Raw genomic sequence first — 15,187 nt, 5'->3', positions numbered from 1 at the left:
GAACTTGGCTAGTGCGGTTTTTATTACACAGGAATAGGTGCACAAAGTGTTCGTCCGAAGTGCACAGGTTATAGCCGTTGCGGGTTCTCTCTCTTGCCAAAAAATTTTTACCTAAGACATTAAAGTATTAATTGAAAAAGAAATACTAGAAGGATATGATTATAAAAATCCAAACTTAATTACAAGTCTTGAAGGTGTGGCTGCCCGCTAATTTAGACTAACCTATTCTTTTCTCCCTTTTAATGAAAATATTATCCTGAAAACTATTTCTATCAAAAATTTAAAAAAAAAAAAAGCATGAAAAATATATTGTGAAAATGGCTTTCGCCATACCAAAAACGTCTAATTAAATGGTAAAAAAATGATGATATTTCCTTCAACAATATAAGGAAAATTAAATTATGGAAAAAAAAATATTAAGTTTGATCCTCATCAAACTTTTCTTTTACTTTCTCCTTGTATTTGAGGTTCATATTGCCAACTCAAAAAACAAATATGAGGAGAAACTGTAAACTTCCTATGCTCTAAGTCTCTAAGTAAACATCAAGCTAGTGGGGAAACTCCAAACTCGTATTTCAAAAAACAATTATTGGCTTAGTTTGCAGATTCGTCTATATATCAAACGAAAAAATTAGTATCCCAGTTAAGTGATGTTTAAAATTTCAAGGTGACATTTGGTTTTGTTTTGGTACCATTTGTAGTAATTGTTTTTCCCGAAAATTTCCCAATAAAGAAATGAGTAGAACATTTACTTTCTATACATTGCCAATAAAAAAGATTTACTAGTTTACAATTTACATCTTGTTGGCCCAAGTGAAGTTTTGTTTTGAAGACTAGCAAAGAAAGCTCAGGCATAAACCAGGTCCATCCCCTGTGTACACAGACACGGACATATTCGAGCATGAGGAATGTACGAGAAGGAGATAAACCTAATTTGTTATATCTGTTATCTCCTGATCGAAAAGGTTGCATAATTGATAAGGAGAAGGACTCATTACTCAAAGAGAACACTATTCAAGATAAGAAAAGAGTTAGAAGTTGAGGATAACTAGAACTCTTCCACCAAGGAAGAGTAACATTAGAACTCTAGTTGTTTCTTATTCTACTAACTCTATATATTGCAGAATATTTTCATTCTACAGGTACGCACAAAAGCAGAAGTTAAACGTGAGTTGAGAGCAAAATAGCAAGGCATTTTGCAAGCAATTCTTGTATGATTCAAGTGTGTGAACCTGAAGCTACATGAACCAGATAGAAGAACTAGTTCCAAGTGTCTGTCTTTTATCCTAGTTCAATTATAGTAGGTGATTTTCAAATTGTACCTTTCAGCTTTATTTAAAATCAATTGTAATAGGTACTCTAAATATTCAAGTTAGAGTTAACTTGAAGTTGTCGCAACAGTTAGAGGTTGGTTTCCACAACGGGATTAGAGGTAATCCTTAGGTTTACAAAGAATCTTTGTAAATGTTGTTTTGGCTCAGTGCTTTAGTGAAGTGTTGGAGAAAATCCTACTGAGTAGTAGGTCATATTTTTTTTACCTTTTGAGCCGGGTATTTTCCACGTAAAAATACTTGTGTTCTTTACTTTTCGCATTTACTATTTCAGCAACATTATGTTAAGGAACACTTAGAAGAACCAGGTCCTTCGATAATTCAGTGCACGCGAAAATTGGACACCATATAAATCACCCCCACCCCCGCCCTCACCCCTCTTGTGTGGCATTGACATATAAAATATCAATTGGTATTAGAGCATTTTACCCTTAAAGAGGCTAACACCTTAGGAGAAGATCAAGATGAGTGTACCACCTGGAAACTGGGAAGGGCAATCCACTGCTAGGCCACCATTCTTCAATGGCCAGTACTACTTCTGGTGGAAAATAGGATGAGAGATCACATCATAGGAGAAGACTATGAGTTATGGGACATTGTCACAGATAGTCCACTGACTACCATGAAGATAAATGCTGAAGGAGTAGAGGTACCAAAGACAAGAGCAGATTGCACAGATGAGGACTTGAAGAAATGGGAGAAGAATGCCAAAGCCAAGAAGTGGCTTATTTGTGAACTTGGTCCAGATGAGTATAGCAGAATCCAAAGTTGTACCACTGCCAAGGAAATCTGGGACACTCTGCAAGTGTCTCACGAAGGAACACCTCAGGTGAAAAGGTCCAGAGGAACTCTACTGTATTCTCAATATGAGAACTTTACTATGAAGGAAGGAGAAACCATTCAAGAGATGTACACAAGGTTTACTACATTGACAAATGAACTAAAGTCTCTTGGAAGAATTATTTCTGAAGAAGATAGAGTCGAGAAAATATTGACAAGGGTTTTGCCTATTACTTGGGAGAGCAAAATTACTGTCATTCAGGAATCAAAGAATATTGCCACCCTCCCACTGGATGAATTAATTGGAAATCTCACTGCTTATGAACTTAGGAGACAAACCATAAAAATGGATGTACCAAAGAAGGAAATGAGTCTGGCACTCATAATCTCTGAAGGTTCTGATCTTGAAGGTGATGAAATGGCTATGATCACTAGGGATTTTGAGAAATACTCGAGGAGAGGAAAGGGTCCTTCAAGAATTGGAAGCTATAGTAAATCAAAAGTTTCTGAGAAGCAAACAAGTGTGGAAAGACTGATCACCACATCAAAAACTGTCTCCAATGGAAAATTGAATGGAAGAAGGAAAGAGCTGAATGAAGGAACAGGAAGAAGGAACATGTTCAACCCAAGAAAAGCAAATGATCAACCAGGGCTATAGTCGCTGCTTGGGGAGAAAGCTCAGATGATGATGAGGAGGATGAACAAACACTATGGCCATTGGAGAATCTGATGAGGAAATTGAGGTAAGTGTAATTCATCTCAAAGACAAGATTAAATTATTGTCTAAAGAAAGGTTATCTGAGTTATTTCTAGAACTAATTGATGAATTTGAGGATGTAAACAATGAAAAGGAACAGTTGTCTAAAGAATGTGTGATTTTAAAGGCTAAGTGCAAAAACCTGGAACTTAGGGTTAGTAAAACTGTAAGTGAAAATACTGTTTTGAAAAATTAGGTTCATGTACTTGACTCAATTATCCTATAGCTTAGATCTGAAAATCTAAAATGAAATTAGGAACAGGTAAAAAGACAGTTGATCACACACAACTCACTCTAGAAGAAAATATAGGAAAAAAGAATTATGAGTTGTATAAAAGGGATGAGCAGGTAAGAATCCTAAAAGAGGATTTAAGCAAGGTCAAGCATGAGCTAGACATAACTTGTAAATGGAACAGGTCCTCCAATGCACTTTCATGGCTACAGGAACATCATAGTGCCAATAGAAGAGGACTTGGCTTTGGGAACCTGGTACCTAAATAGGATCTTAAAAGCAAGTACCTCACACTTCCTAAGAACAAGATTTGCACATACTGTGGTAAAATAGGTCACTATAAAAGTGAATGCACTACAAAAGAAAAGGCAAGTTAAAAGAATAAAGAATTTGCTTAAGGGAAAAATAGGCTATCAAGTTGGGCTAAAAAGAATTTAATTCATCCTTTTGCCTATAGAAAGGGACCCAAACTAGTTTGGGTTCCTAAGACTAACCCCTGATTTCTTTTTGCAGGTCCAAGTGAAGGAGAGCAGTCAAATATGGTACATGGATAGTGGCTGCTCAAAGCACATGACATGAAACAATAACCATTTCCTTTCACTTGAGGACCTTAAAGGAGGTAATGTCTCCTTTGGAAATGGGAAGAAAGGTGAGATCATTGGGGTTGGAAAGGTAGGCAAGAATGATTCTCATTCTATTGAGAACGTCTACTTGATAGATGGACTAAAGTACAGTCTGATAAGTGTATCACAACTGTGTGATAGAGGTAACATGGTAGCATTCACATCTACCAAATGTTTTGTGATTAATCTTACCACTGACAAGATAGTTTTGTAGGTAAAAAGAGTAAACAACATATATGTTGTAGATCTGTCCACACTTTCAGAAAATGAACTCACTTGCTTAAGTGTGTTGGATAATGATCCCCCCCATTTGGCACAAGAGACTTGGACATACCGGTCTAAGTCAACTCAACAAACTTATCTCCAAGGACTTGGTGATAGGACTGCCTAACATTAAGTTTAAGGAAGATAAGGTTTGTGAGGTCTGTGCAAGGGGAAGCATGTAAGATCCTCTTTTAAAAGTAAGAAAGTGGTAAGCACCATCAGGACGATGAAACTGGTCCATATGGATCTTTGTAGACCAATGAGAACATTAAGCAGATGTGGTAAGAGATATGTAATGGTGCTTGTTGATGATTACTCTAGGTTTACTTGGACATTATTTTTAACATCTAAAAATAAAGCATTTGGCATGTTCACTTCGTTTGTTAGAAAAACTCATAAACAACTAGGTAATCAACTTGCATCAATTAGGTCTTATCATGGTACTGAATTTGAGAATGCTAAATTTTCTAAATTTTGTGATGAACATGGCATAGATCATAACTTTTCTACTCATAGGTCTCCACAACAAAATGGAGTAGTTGAAAGAAAGAATAGGACATTGGAAGAAATGGCTAGGACTATGTTTCTTTCTAGTAAACTGCCTCATAGTTTATGGGCAGAAGTTGTGAACACTGCATGTTACATCATAAATAGGTGCATGACTGGACCTCTTGTAGAGAAGACTCCCTATGAGTTACTTAAAGGGAAAAGGCCAAACATATACCATCTTAGGGCATTTGGATGCAAGTGCTTTGTGCACAATAATGGTAAAGACTCTCTAGGTAAGTTTGATCCCAGAAGTGACGAGGGAGTGTTCTTGGGATATTCTTCACATAGTAAAGCCTAGAATATTTATAACAAAAGAACTATGTATGTAGAAAAAAGTGTACATGTAGTTTTTGATGAAACTAGCATTTTTTCTAAGAGACGGGAACATGAAGATGAAGCAATTGGGTTGTTAGAAACTCAAATGAAACCACAGCCTAGATTGAAGTTGCACCAAAGGAAGAAACAGGTGATGGAATAAGTCATTCTACCCAGGGCAACTTGATAGGGGGAACTGAACAAAAAAGAACTGATCCTCAAACCTTGAGGGAACCTGTCCATGAACTTGTTCCTCAACAACAAAACACTGAAGGAACATCTAAGGGAAACCAGCTAGTTGTGAAAACTTATAAGTACCAAAGTTCTCATCCCATTGAGAACATAATTACTGATCCAACCTCTGAAATCAAAACCAGGTCTTTTTTGAAGAATCTTTGTGCTTTTGATGCTTTTTTATCTCTTATTGAACCTAAAAATGTTGTTGAGGCTTTGCAGGATGCAGCCTGGGTGAATGCAATGCAAGATGAACTCAACCAATTTGAGAGAAGTCAAGTTTGGCATCTGGTACCAAGACCTAAGGACAAATCAGTAATTGGCACAAAATGGGTCTTCAGAAACAAACTTGATAAAGATGGAACAGTTACAAGGAACAAGGCAAGATTGATGGTTCAAGGATATAGTCAAGAGGAGGGCATAGACTATGATGAGACTTTTGCTCCAGTTGCAAGATTGGAAGCAATTAGACTCCTCATAGCCTTTGCTGCTTACATGGAATTCACTCTTCATCAGATGGATGTCAAGAGTGCGTTCCTCAGTGGTTATCTAAAGGAAGAAGTATTTGTCAAACAACCTCCGGGTTTTGAAAGCAAGGAATGCCCTGATCATATGTACAAGCTTGACAAGGCACTTTATGGGTTCAAGCAGGCTCCAAGAGCATCGTATGAAGGATTATCAAAACTTTTACTTGAGCATGGCTACAAGAGAAGTAAAATTGATAATACTTTATCCTTGAAAGAAAAAGGTAAAGATCTTTTGGTAGTTCAGATATATGTTGATGATATAATCTTTGGAGCAACCACTGATAAGTTAAGTAAAGAATTTGCTAAACTAATGAGGAGTGAATTTAAAATGAGCATGATGGGTGAGCTTAATTTCTTTTTAGGCTTACAAATTAAACAAAATTCAAATGGATCTATGATCCATCAGCAGAAGTATGTAAAGGAGTTGCTTAAAAGGTTTAAAATGGAAGATTCCAAAGAAATTGACACTCCTATTGCAACAGCTACAAAGTTGGATATAGATGAACCTGGTTCATCTGTCGATCAGAAGTTGTATAGGGGAATGATTGGCTCATTGTTGTATCTCACTCCTTGCAGACCTGGCATTGTTTTCAGTGTAGGCCTTTGTGCAAGATTTCAGGCGAATCCAAAGGAGTCTCACTTGACTGCTGTCAAGAGGATCTTGAGATACCTAAAAGGCACCACTGACCTTTGTCTATGGTATCCAAAAGGTAGTAATTTCAATCTAGGGATATGCTGATGTTGATTATGCAGGCTTTCTTGTGGATAGAAAGAGCACCTCATGTATGGCACAATTTCTTGGCCCATGTCTTGTGTCTTGGGCCACCAAAAAGCAAAATTTTGTGGCCTTATCTACTGCTGAAGCTGAGTATGTTGTTGCTACTTCATGTTATACTCAATTGTTGTGGATCAAACAGTAATTAATGGACTTTGGAATTGATGTTGGTTGTATCCCCATCTTTTGTGACAACACTAGTGCAATTAGTATGACCAAGATCCTGATTCATCACAAGAATACTAAGCACATAGATGTTAGGCATCACTTTTTGAGGGACAACTATGAAAAGGGTTTGATCACTGTGTACTACTGACAAGTAAATAACTGACATCTTCACAAAATTTCTTAGTAGAGATCACTTTGAAAGGAACACGTTAGAATTAGGGATGATTAAGATCACCTAAAAGGACCAGTTTAAAATTTCACAATTGATTTTTTTTTTGGTTAGAAAATCTGTAAATTTTATATATAGTTAGATTAGATTTTGCTCAGTCTAATACTTTCAATAGTATACTCATGTGCCATGTGCTAAAATGACTTATTAATCTCTAATGATATTATCTATATTTTCTTGGAAAATTCAGACTTACACAAGAGATTTCTCACTGAAGAACCTGGTTTATCAAGATTACTTGGTATGTATTCTACACTCTGCATAATTTGGAATAATTATATTTGGATCATGATTAAAAGAAGAGTCCCATCTAATAACAAATCTTTTTGGACTTATCCGTTACAAAATGAACCAGTTCCGTTCAAAAGAAGTCCTAACCATATTAAGTGCCTAGATTCTAGGGATAGTCTTGAATGTCTTCTCAAACAGACTTGCAATTTGATTAGACTTCTGCAAAAGCTGTCGTTAATCAAGTGAACTCCTCCACTTTATATTGATTGGGATTAATTTGTTTCTTCACTTCTAAATTTTCAAGTCGTCCAAATTCTCTCAAACTTCTCTCGTCTTCTACTCTCACACAAACTCGTTTCTAAAGCTCCCAAACTCAGAAATGGAAAACCCTTCTGAAAATCCTTCATCCCCACCCAAGGAAACCACATCCACACCATCTATCACATCTTCAACCACACCTCTGTCTTATAAAGAAAAACTAAGATGCTTGCTCGCAAGACTGTGGCTGGGAGCACATTTTCTAAGAAATTAGATAAACAATTGAAGGATAGCCAGGTCCAGGAACCTCAGAAATCTGAAGACTCATTTAAGTCTGCTACCGAGGGAGAAGAATCGGTTTCTTTTGAGACTGAACATGTATCATCTGGCCCTAAAGTTACTCCTAAAACTATTTATGAGGTTACTACGAATCTGGAGAATAGGTTTGTGCTGGTAGGATCCATGGCAGGTGTTGAAACTACTGAGTCTGGAAGGGTTGGTGGTAAAAATAAAAAAGAAAAAGAAAAAAAGAGTGAGGGTGCTCGGAGTACTGTGAGGGGAAATGGAAAAGGAATGGTTGGTTCTTCACCCATTCTTGTTAGTCTAACTAAAGAATCAGGTGCAATAGTTGTTTGGGGTGAGGAATCTCCTAGAATAGAGGAGAGTGTGAGAAAAACAGGGGAAAATGGATGTGAAGAAGCTATTGAGGGGCTGGTTCAACTTAGGAAAAATGTAGATGAACTTGTTCCATCCAAACAGGAAACTCTCACAGACCTACTGAAAAGGGTGACTGTAAGTTACAATCCAAAGAAGAAAGGAAGTTCAGGAGTTAACACCCCTGGCACTGCTAGGGCAAACAAGAAAAAGAAGGTTGCCTCTTCTATCCCTGTTGAAATTCCTCCCACAAGAGGAAGAGCCACAAGATGTCAGAAGAAGCAGAGTGAGGTTGACCTGGAGAAAGCCTTAGAAGAAAGTAAAAGAAAACCTGCTGCTAAGGGAAATAAAATGATGGGTAAGCCTGTTGAGGCTATTGAAAATGATGAGATAGACCTCGTCCTTCGAGATGAAGATGAGACAGAAAAAGTGGAGGTTCTGACTCTTAAAGCTAAGAAAGCCAAGACTTTCATAAAGAAGTTTATTTCAAAGTTAAAGTCCGTTGAACCATCCACTTTGGCTAAAAGAACTAGGTCTGCTGTGAAATCAAGAAAAGTGAAAATTGTGGAGGAAGAAGAATAGAGTGGAGAGGAAGAAAAAGATGATTCTCATGCTGAGAAAGACAAGATGGTCAAATTTGGAAAGAGAACTATCTTGAAAGGCAGACTCCCCAGGGACTTGGAGGAGGAAGGAATGGTGATGCTTTTTGGAGAAGTTACAGTTGCAAGGCTGGAATGATATGGTCCTTCAGATGGATGGTAGGCTGGCCACAAATGAAATTGTGGAGTTTATGGCCAATTGTGAGATAAAAGATAGTAGGGTCACTAGTGTGGTAAAGGGGGTGAAAGTAACTTTTGACGAGAAAGAGCTGGGAGAGATCTTGGGGTGTACTTGCTGAAGGGTACAATGATTATAAGAAACTAAAATGGCCAAGTCTAGAGAATCTCCCTACTGCCCTTGTCATTACTAGGAAATTTGGTGACAATGAAGAGGAACTTGAGCCCAAGGCTATTTACAAAAGTGAGATGAAGCCACCCCACAAAGTGTTGTTCGAATTTGTAAACAAATGTGTGCTGCCTAGGCAGGAAAGGAGGCACATTTCCACATTCATGGACCTGGTCCTTATGGAATATTTGGACAATGAGAGGCAAATCAATTGGCATGGGTTTATAATCCAGCTTCTTGATAGGATTCTAAATGGCACAAAGACTCATGTCATACCCTATGGCTTTATACTCACGGTTGTACTTGCACACTTCAAGGTACCCATCAAGAAATGAGAGGTTGGTACAATCAAGGATCATTTTGAGGAAAATACTCTGACTGCTTGTGACTATGAAGTCAAAACCACTCCTAAAGAACCTGGTTCATCCAAAAAGGTACCAATGAATAGCAAAGTGCGAGCCTTGGTACAAGAGAGTGGGGCTAAGGATGCTGAGATTGATAGGCTGAAGAAGAGGTTGGCAGAAGTGGAGACTGAGAGAGATGCTCTCAGAGTTGATCTGGCAAAAGAAAAGGAGAAGAATGATGGCATTCTTTAGGATATGCTGTAACTACTCCAAGCCAAAAACCAAGAACCTGGTCTTTCCCAGCCTTAAGCCTCCTAGCCCAGTGTAGATCAACCAGTGACCCACTTCGGGATTTTTTTTGTTTCTTTTACTCATGTTCCAATATTTTTATTCTTCTTATGCTTTGTGGTAGGATCTTATCAATCAATAAAATTCACTGTCTTTTACTCTAACTATTTGTTTATATTTCTTAGATGGCTAATATCCTTAGATTGATATATGATGATTAATCCATGATTGCATGTGAAATAGCTCCAGTGGCCATGAGTAATTTCTATTTAAAATTTAGTTATCTAACATTATTATGCAACTTTTCGATGATGCCAAAAAGGGGAAAAAGGTTATGATTTCTTTGGACAGTAATGTTTATAACCTAATGAACCCGGTCCTTGATGATAAGTGACTTTAAAAAGGTAAAATATTCTAACATTGTGTTGATGTTAAGCTGAGTTGAAACAGGGCCTAAGATTATGAAAAACATAGGGTTTGTCATCATCAAAAAGGGGGAATTTGTTGGCCCAAGTGAAGTTTTGTTTTGAAGATTGGCAAAGGAAGCTCAGGCATAAACCAGGTCCATCCCATGTGTACACAAACACAGACATATTCGAGCATGAGGAATGCACGAGAAAGAGATAAGCTTAACTTGTTATATCTGTTATCTCCTGATCGAAAATATTGCATAATTGATAAGGAGAAGTACACATTACTCAAAGAGAACACTATTCAAGATAAGGGAGGAGTTAGAAGTTGAGAATAACTAGAACTCTTCCACCAAGGAAGAGTAGCATTAGAACTCTAGTTGTTTTTTATTCTACTAACTCTATATATTTCAGGATGTTCTCATTCTACAGGTACCACTACAACAACAACAACAACAACCCAATATAATCCCACTAGTGGGGTCTGGGGAGGGTAGTGTGTACGCAGACCTTACCCCTACCCTAGGGTAGAGAGGCTGTTTCCGATAGACCCTCGGCTCCCCACCCTCCAAGAGCTCACCACCTTGCTCTTGGGGTGACTCGAACTCACAACCTCTTGGTTGAAAGTGGAGGGTGCTTACCACTAGAGCAACCCACTCTTGTCACAGGTACCACTACAAGAAATATGATTTTCTGTGACCACCTTTTGTGGCGACTCATTTAGTCTTTACAGAAGTAAGACTTTTTATAGCTACTTGGAAAGGTCTCCAATAAAGAGGATAGTTCTAGCTGCGACCCTGAACTTGCCATTAGAAGTAATATTTTAGTGGCGACTATGATTATGCCATCACAAATATGTATTAAATTTTGCAAATAAAATATGACTGAAAAAAGTAATTGTGGCGATATGTAATGTCTTGCCCCTAAATGTAATTTGTAGCGACTATGTCGCTCCTAAAAGCGAGCCATTAATTATTTAGTTTTTCACCTAAAAGATAAAATAAAAAATTTATACTCTAAGAAACCCTTCTGTCCTTCCATTTTGTTTCAATGTTCTCCCCTAGTTTTGGCGAAGAAACAACAAAACCCTTGCTCCTATACCCCCTTTTATTCCTTTAGAAATTTTCCTCCAAGTCAGAGAATAATCCTCTCCGCTTCTTTCACAGCCCCCTTCCCCGTTCCTTTGTCCTTCCACGGGTGGAGTGTTAGAGATATTTAGAGCTCCAAAGTCATTACCGAGGAGGGCGATTCATCTGTGATGCTCAAATACAGTCGTTGAAGCTGTTTCATCTCTAGTCCTCCTTCTCTATTTCGTTATTTTGTAACTACGGTGGCGATTTCATGATATCTAAGCAAGTTGATATTTTTTCTTTCTTTACTCTATATTTCATTCCCTTTTTTCTAAATATTAGTGTGTTGAGAGCAAAATAGCAAAAGTTAAACGTGAGTTGAGAGCAAAATAGCAAGGCATTTGCAAGCAATTCTTGTGTGATTCAAGTGTGCGAACCTAAAGCTACGTGAACCAGATAGAAGAATCAGTTCCAAGTGTTTGTCTTTTATTCTAGTTCAATTGTAGTAGGTGGTTTTCAAATTGCACCTTTCAGCTTTATTTAGAAGCAATTTTAATAGGTACTCTAAGTATTCAAGTTAGAGTTAACTTGAAGTTGTCGCAACAATCAGAGGCTGGTTGCCACAACAAGATTAGAGGTAATCCTTAGGTTTACAAAGAGTCTTTGTAAATGCTGTTTTGGCTCAGTGATTTAGTGAAGTGTTGGGGAAAATTCTACTAAGTAGTAGGTCGTGGTTTTTTTTACATTTTGAGATGGGTATTTTTCACGTAAAAATACTTATGTTCTTTACTTTCCGCATTTACTATTTCAGCAACAGTAGGTCAAGGAACACTTAGAAGAACCAGGTCCTTCGATAATCCAGTACACGCGAAAATTGGACACCACACAAATCACCCCTCTTGTATGGCATTGACATATAAAATATCTCATCTATCATTTGGACGTATATACAATATCAATACAATAAACAAAAAAAATTAATAAGATCTAAATAGATCTTGAGACAGTACTTACAAGTTACAACAGTAACGAATATAGTTATGTAAATTTATGTCAAAATTGATAGGTTACGTATATCAAAACTGAACAATTTTTTTTTTTTTCTTAGATGTAAAGACCACCTCTACGACCTTGAGCATCAATCAATTCAACTTGAATCTCAATTTCACCACATTCTACATGTTGCAATCTAAGAATCATGTTTTGTGTCATTTTTCCATTCTCCCATATTATGCAACTTTCATCAGAAAGGCAATTGTCCCTGTTTGGCTGAACCCTATCCACCTTGACACCATCTGGGAGTCCTTCTAATCCCATGTTTATTGCATCAATATAGGGTTTTATGTCTATCTTTGCATCTCCCATTTTGTCATCTGCAGTGAATGTATCTTTGTCATACACTGTCTACAAAAAAGAACAATTAGGCAACCCATGTAAGCTATCCATTTGAACCGACGTATAACTATCTCATCCAAAAGTTTAAACTAATTACAACACTGCCCTCACATGCAAATCTTAGTCCTTTTTTTAAAATTATAGATTAAACATGTGAATTTTTTAATACATGGGGGTGTGACTTAAAACTCTAACACATGTATTTGTCCTAAAATATTATTCCCTTTGTTTCAATTTAGATGACACATTTCGCTAATCGATTGTTAAACTGTATAAAGTTTGATCAATATTTTAAAATATTTTTTTATCATATTGACATAAGAAAATTGCAATTTATAATACTTTTCTTATAGTTTTTGAATATATCTAAATTTTAATTTTAAAATACTGAATTGAACTAATCCAATTTAGTTTCAAAATTTAGTCAAACTGACATAATCGAAATATGTTATCTAAATTGAAATAGATAGAGTATTTGAATTATGTGACAATTTTATCTGAAAGCTCAATTAAATGTATCTCATTCCTAACAGTTTAAGTTCCTAAGATAAGCTTGTCCCACAAATTCAACAGTATTGGATGTTCAACGTCAAACCTATATTCTATATATAAGCGTCGTTAACCTTTTTTATATAAATTCAGCTATTGAGGAGAATACTTGCTAAGATGAAAAAATAAAGAGGAGAATACTTACTAAAGTAATAGGAAGGCTGGGATCGTAGAGTGCAAGGCTCAACTCCTCATTCCATACAGGATTGCAGTTCTCTTTGATAACTCGAGTCTTCACTTTCTATAGAATATAATTGGGAACAAAATCAGAAGCAAGGATATATAGGTCATACTCCCATGTAGAAAAGGTTGCATAAATTGGAAAATATGGTCTCCTCACATTCATGTGACAACACGGAATGTAAAATAGATGAAGTTTCAAATTAAACCTCGTGAAGGCGACAAAAATGGTTGCTTAGATGATCGGCACCCTCACCTATAACCTCAGAGTCATGGGTTTGAGTCACTAAAGAAGTATTAACTCTAACAAAGGGGATCATGAAGGCAACACAAGCATATCTTCCCTCCTCTTAATTTGGGATATATGTGTAGCAAAATCTAACCAAGATTCGGTCTTTGTTTGTGGATATGAAAAATAATTCAAAAATAGCCATCATAATTCCACATTATTATGAAAACCATGCAAAAATATTGATTGAAACAAAAAGAAAAGAAAAAAGAAACTATAATATTTAGAGAGAGAAAGAACATGCCTGGCCGCCCATGGTGATTACAACATAAGGATCACTACCAAAAGCATCTCTCACTGCAAGATTAATCCCTCTGCGCACTCTGATTTTCAAAACACCCAGTGTATTCATCTTTCTCTCTTTATCTTTTTTCCTTTCTTCTTTGTCTTGCGTTGAGGTCAAATATGTATAGAAATTCAAAAATAAATAGTGTGCTTAAAAACAGGAAGAAGAGTGTGCAAATGAGCTCCTTAGGACTTAGATAATTAAGGTGAGCCTCCTAATATATTTGCTATATTTTTCTTGTTAAAATGTGTCTAAAAAATATCAACACCTTTTTAAAGTTTTCTGAGGTTATTTTCATAACGTTGTACATCAATAAAACCTTGAAAAATGACAACGAAAGAATGTCCCAAGTCTCCCCATCCTCAAAAAAGTGTTAAATAACTAGGCTAAACAAGGTGGAAGTTTTATGTATATAATCGAGTTAATCGTCTCTCTTTCACCTTTTTCTATTCCCTATGCATAATAAACAAAAATTAAACAAAAAACAAAACTTAGGTTTAAGTTATCGTCTAGTTTATTTTTCAATTAAAATGAGTATAATAATTTAAAAATAAAAATAAAAAAGACTCATGAGTCATGACCTAGTTGGTTAGATAAAGCGGTAGAGTATATAACATGTAGCCGAAATTGCGTTTAATATTATAATCTCGCAAAAAATGGCTTCTTCTCTCTACCGCCGTCTCCATGATGTATTCACAAAGACCGCCAAACCCCAGGTCCTTACTGCCATCGCCGATGTCAAATCCAAAGTTCCTCAACCGGTCAAAGCCATTAGTAAACCCGAATCCTCTAAAGAGCAGACATTTCAGTCGCTGATTCGTAAATTCAAGCAAGACTCAAAGAATCCTAAATTCCGCCGCAGTTATCAAAAATATGCATCTTTCCTACGCCGGCTCATCCAGTCTGAACAGTTCTCAGGTATTCAAGATATCTTCGAACACCAAAAAGTTTACCCAGAAATAAAAAGTGAGCGTTTTGTTGTACGATTCATTTCCTTGTATGGTAAAGCTGGTATGTTCGAGCATGCCCAGAAACTGTTCGATGAAATGCCCGACTTAGACTGTGAGCGTACGGTCATGTCATTTAATGCTCTACTGGGAGCTTGTGTTAATTCGAAGAAATATGATAAAATTAGTGAGATTTTCAGGGAATTTCCTGGAAAATTAGCTATTGAGCCCGATGTTGTTTCGTATAATACGGTGATCAAGGCCTTCAGTGAGATGGGTTCACCGCATTCCGCAGTTCTGCTAATTGAAGAGATGGAAAAAAATGGAATTGACCCTGATGTTATTACTTTCAATACACTTTTGGATGCGTTTTACAAGAATAATAAGTTTTCTGAAGCTGAAAAAATGTGGACTTTGATGGAAAAGAAGAATGTTATTCCGAATGTTAGGAGTTATAACTCGCGATTACGCTCGTTGGTAGAGAACAGTCAGGTTGTAGAGGCAGAGGAATTGTTTGAGGAGATGAAGAAAAGGGGAGTAAACCCTGATACTCATAG

The 15,187-nt window shown here is 36.7% G+C and overlaps 1 protein-coding gene across 1 annotated transcript; it reads right to left on the bottom strand.

Annotated features, from left to right (window-relative positions):
- Positions 1-11,888: 11,888 nt before the first annotated feature.
- On the bottom strand, positions 11,889-13,786 carry LOC107760650 (protein C2-DOMAIN ABA-RELATED 7-like). Its single transcript, XM_075244798.1, has 3 exons — positions 13,638-13,786; positions 13,074-13,165; positions 11,889-12,388 (listed from the first exon to the last, which is right to left on the bottom strand). The coding sequence occupies exons 1-3, from the start codon at positions 13,747-13,749 to the stop codon at positions 12,089-12,091; spliced, it is 504 nt and encodes a 167-aa protein (XP_075100899.1). The 5' UTR covers positions 13,750-13,786; the 3' UTR covers positions 11,889-12,088.
- Positions 13,787-15,187: the final 1,401 nt, after the last annotated feature.

This window comes from Nicotiana tabacum, chromosome 22 (assembly GCF_000715075.1).
Source record: "Nicotiana tabacum cultivar K326 chromosome 22, ASM71507v2, whole genome shotgun sequence".
In the NCBI taxonomy this organism is placed as follows: domain Eukaryota; kingdom Viridiplantae; phylum Streptophyta; class Magnoliopsida; order Solanales; family Solanaceae; genus Nicotiana; species Nicotiana tabacum.
Note: the sequence above shows the minus strand (reverse complement) of the source record. Positions and strands in the feature narration are given on the sequence as shown.

What these genes read in the sequence shown, in the direction of transcription:
- LOC107760650 (XM_075244798.1), bottom strand. Translation starts at nt 13,749, where the DNA reads ATGAATACACTGGGTGTTTTGAAAATCAGAGTGCGCAGAGGGATTAAT. An exon ending in CACCATGGGCGGCCAGGCAT is followed by an intron (nt 13,166 to 13,637) that starts GTTCTTTCTCTC and finishes TTCTATAGAAAG; the next exon opens with TGAAGACTCGAGTTATCAAA. An exon ending in CCAGCCTTCCTATTACTTTA is followed by an intron (nt 12,389 to 13,073) that starts GTAAGTATTCTC and finishes TCTTTTTTGTAG; the next exon opens with ACAGTGTATGACAAAGATAC.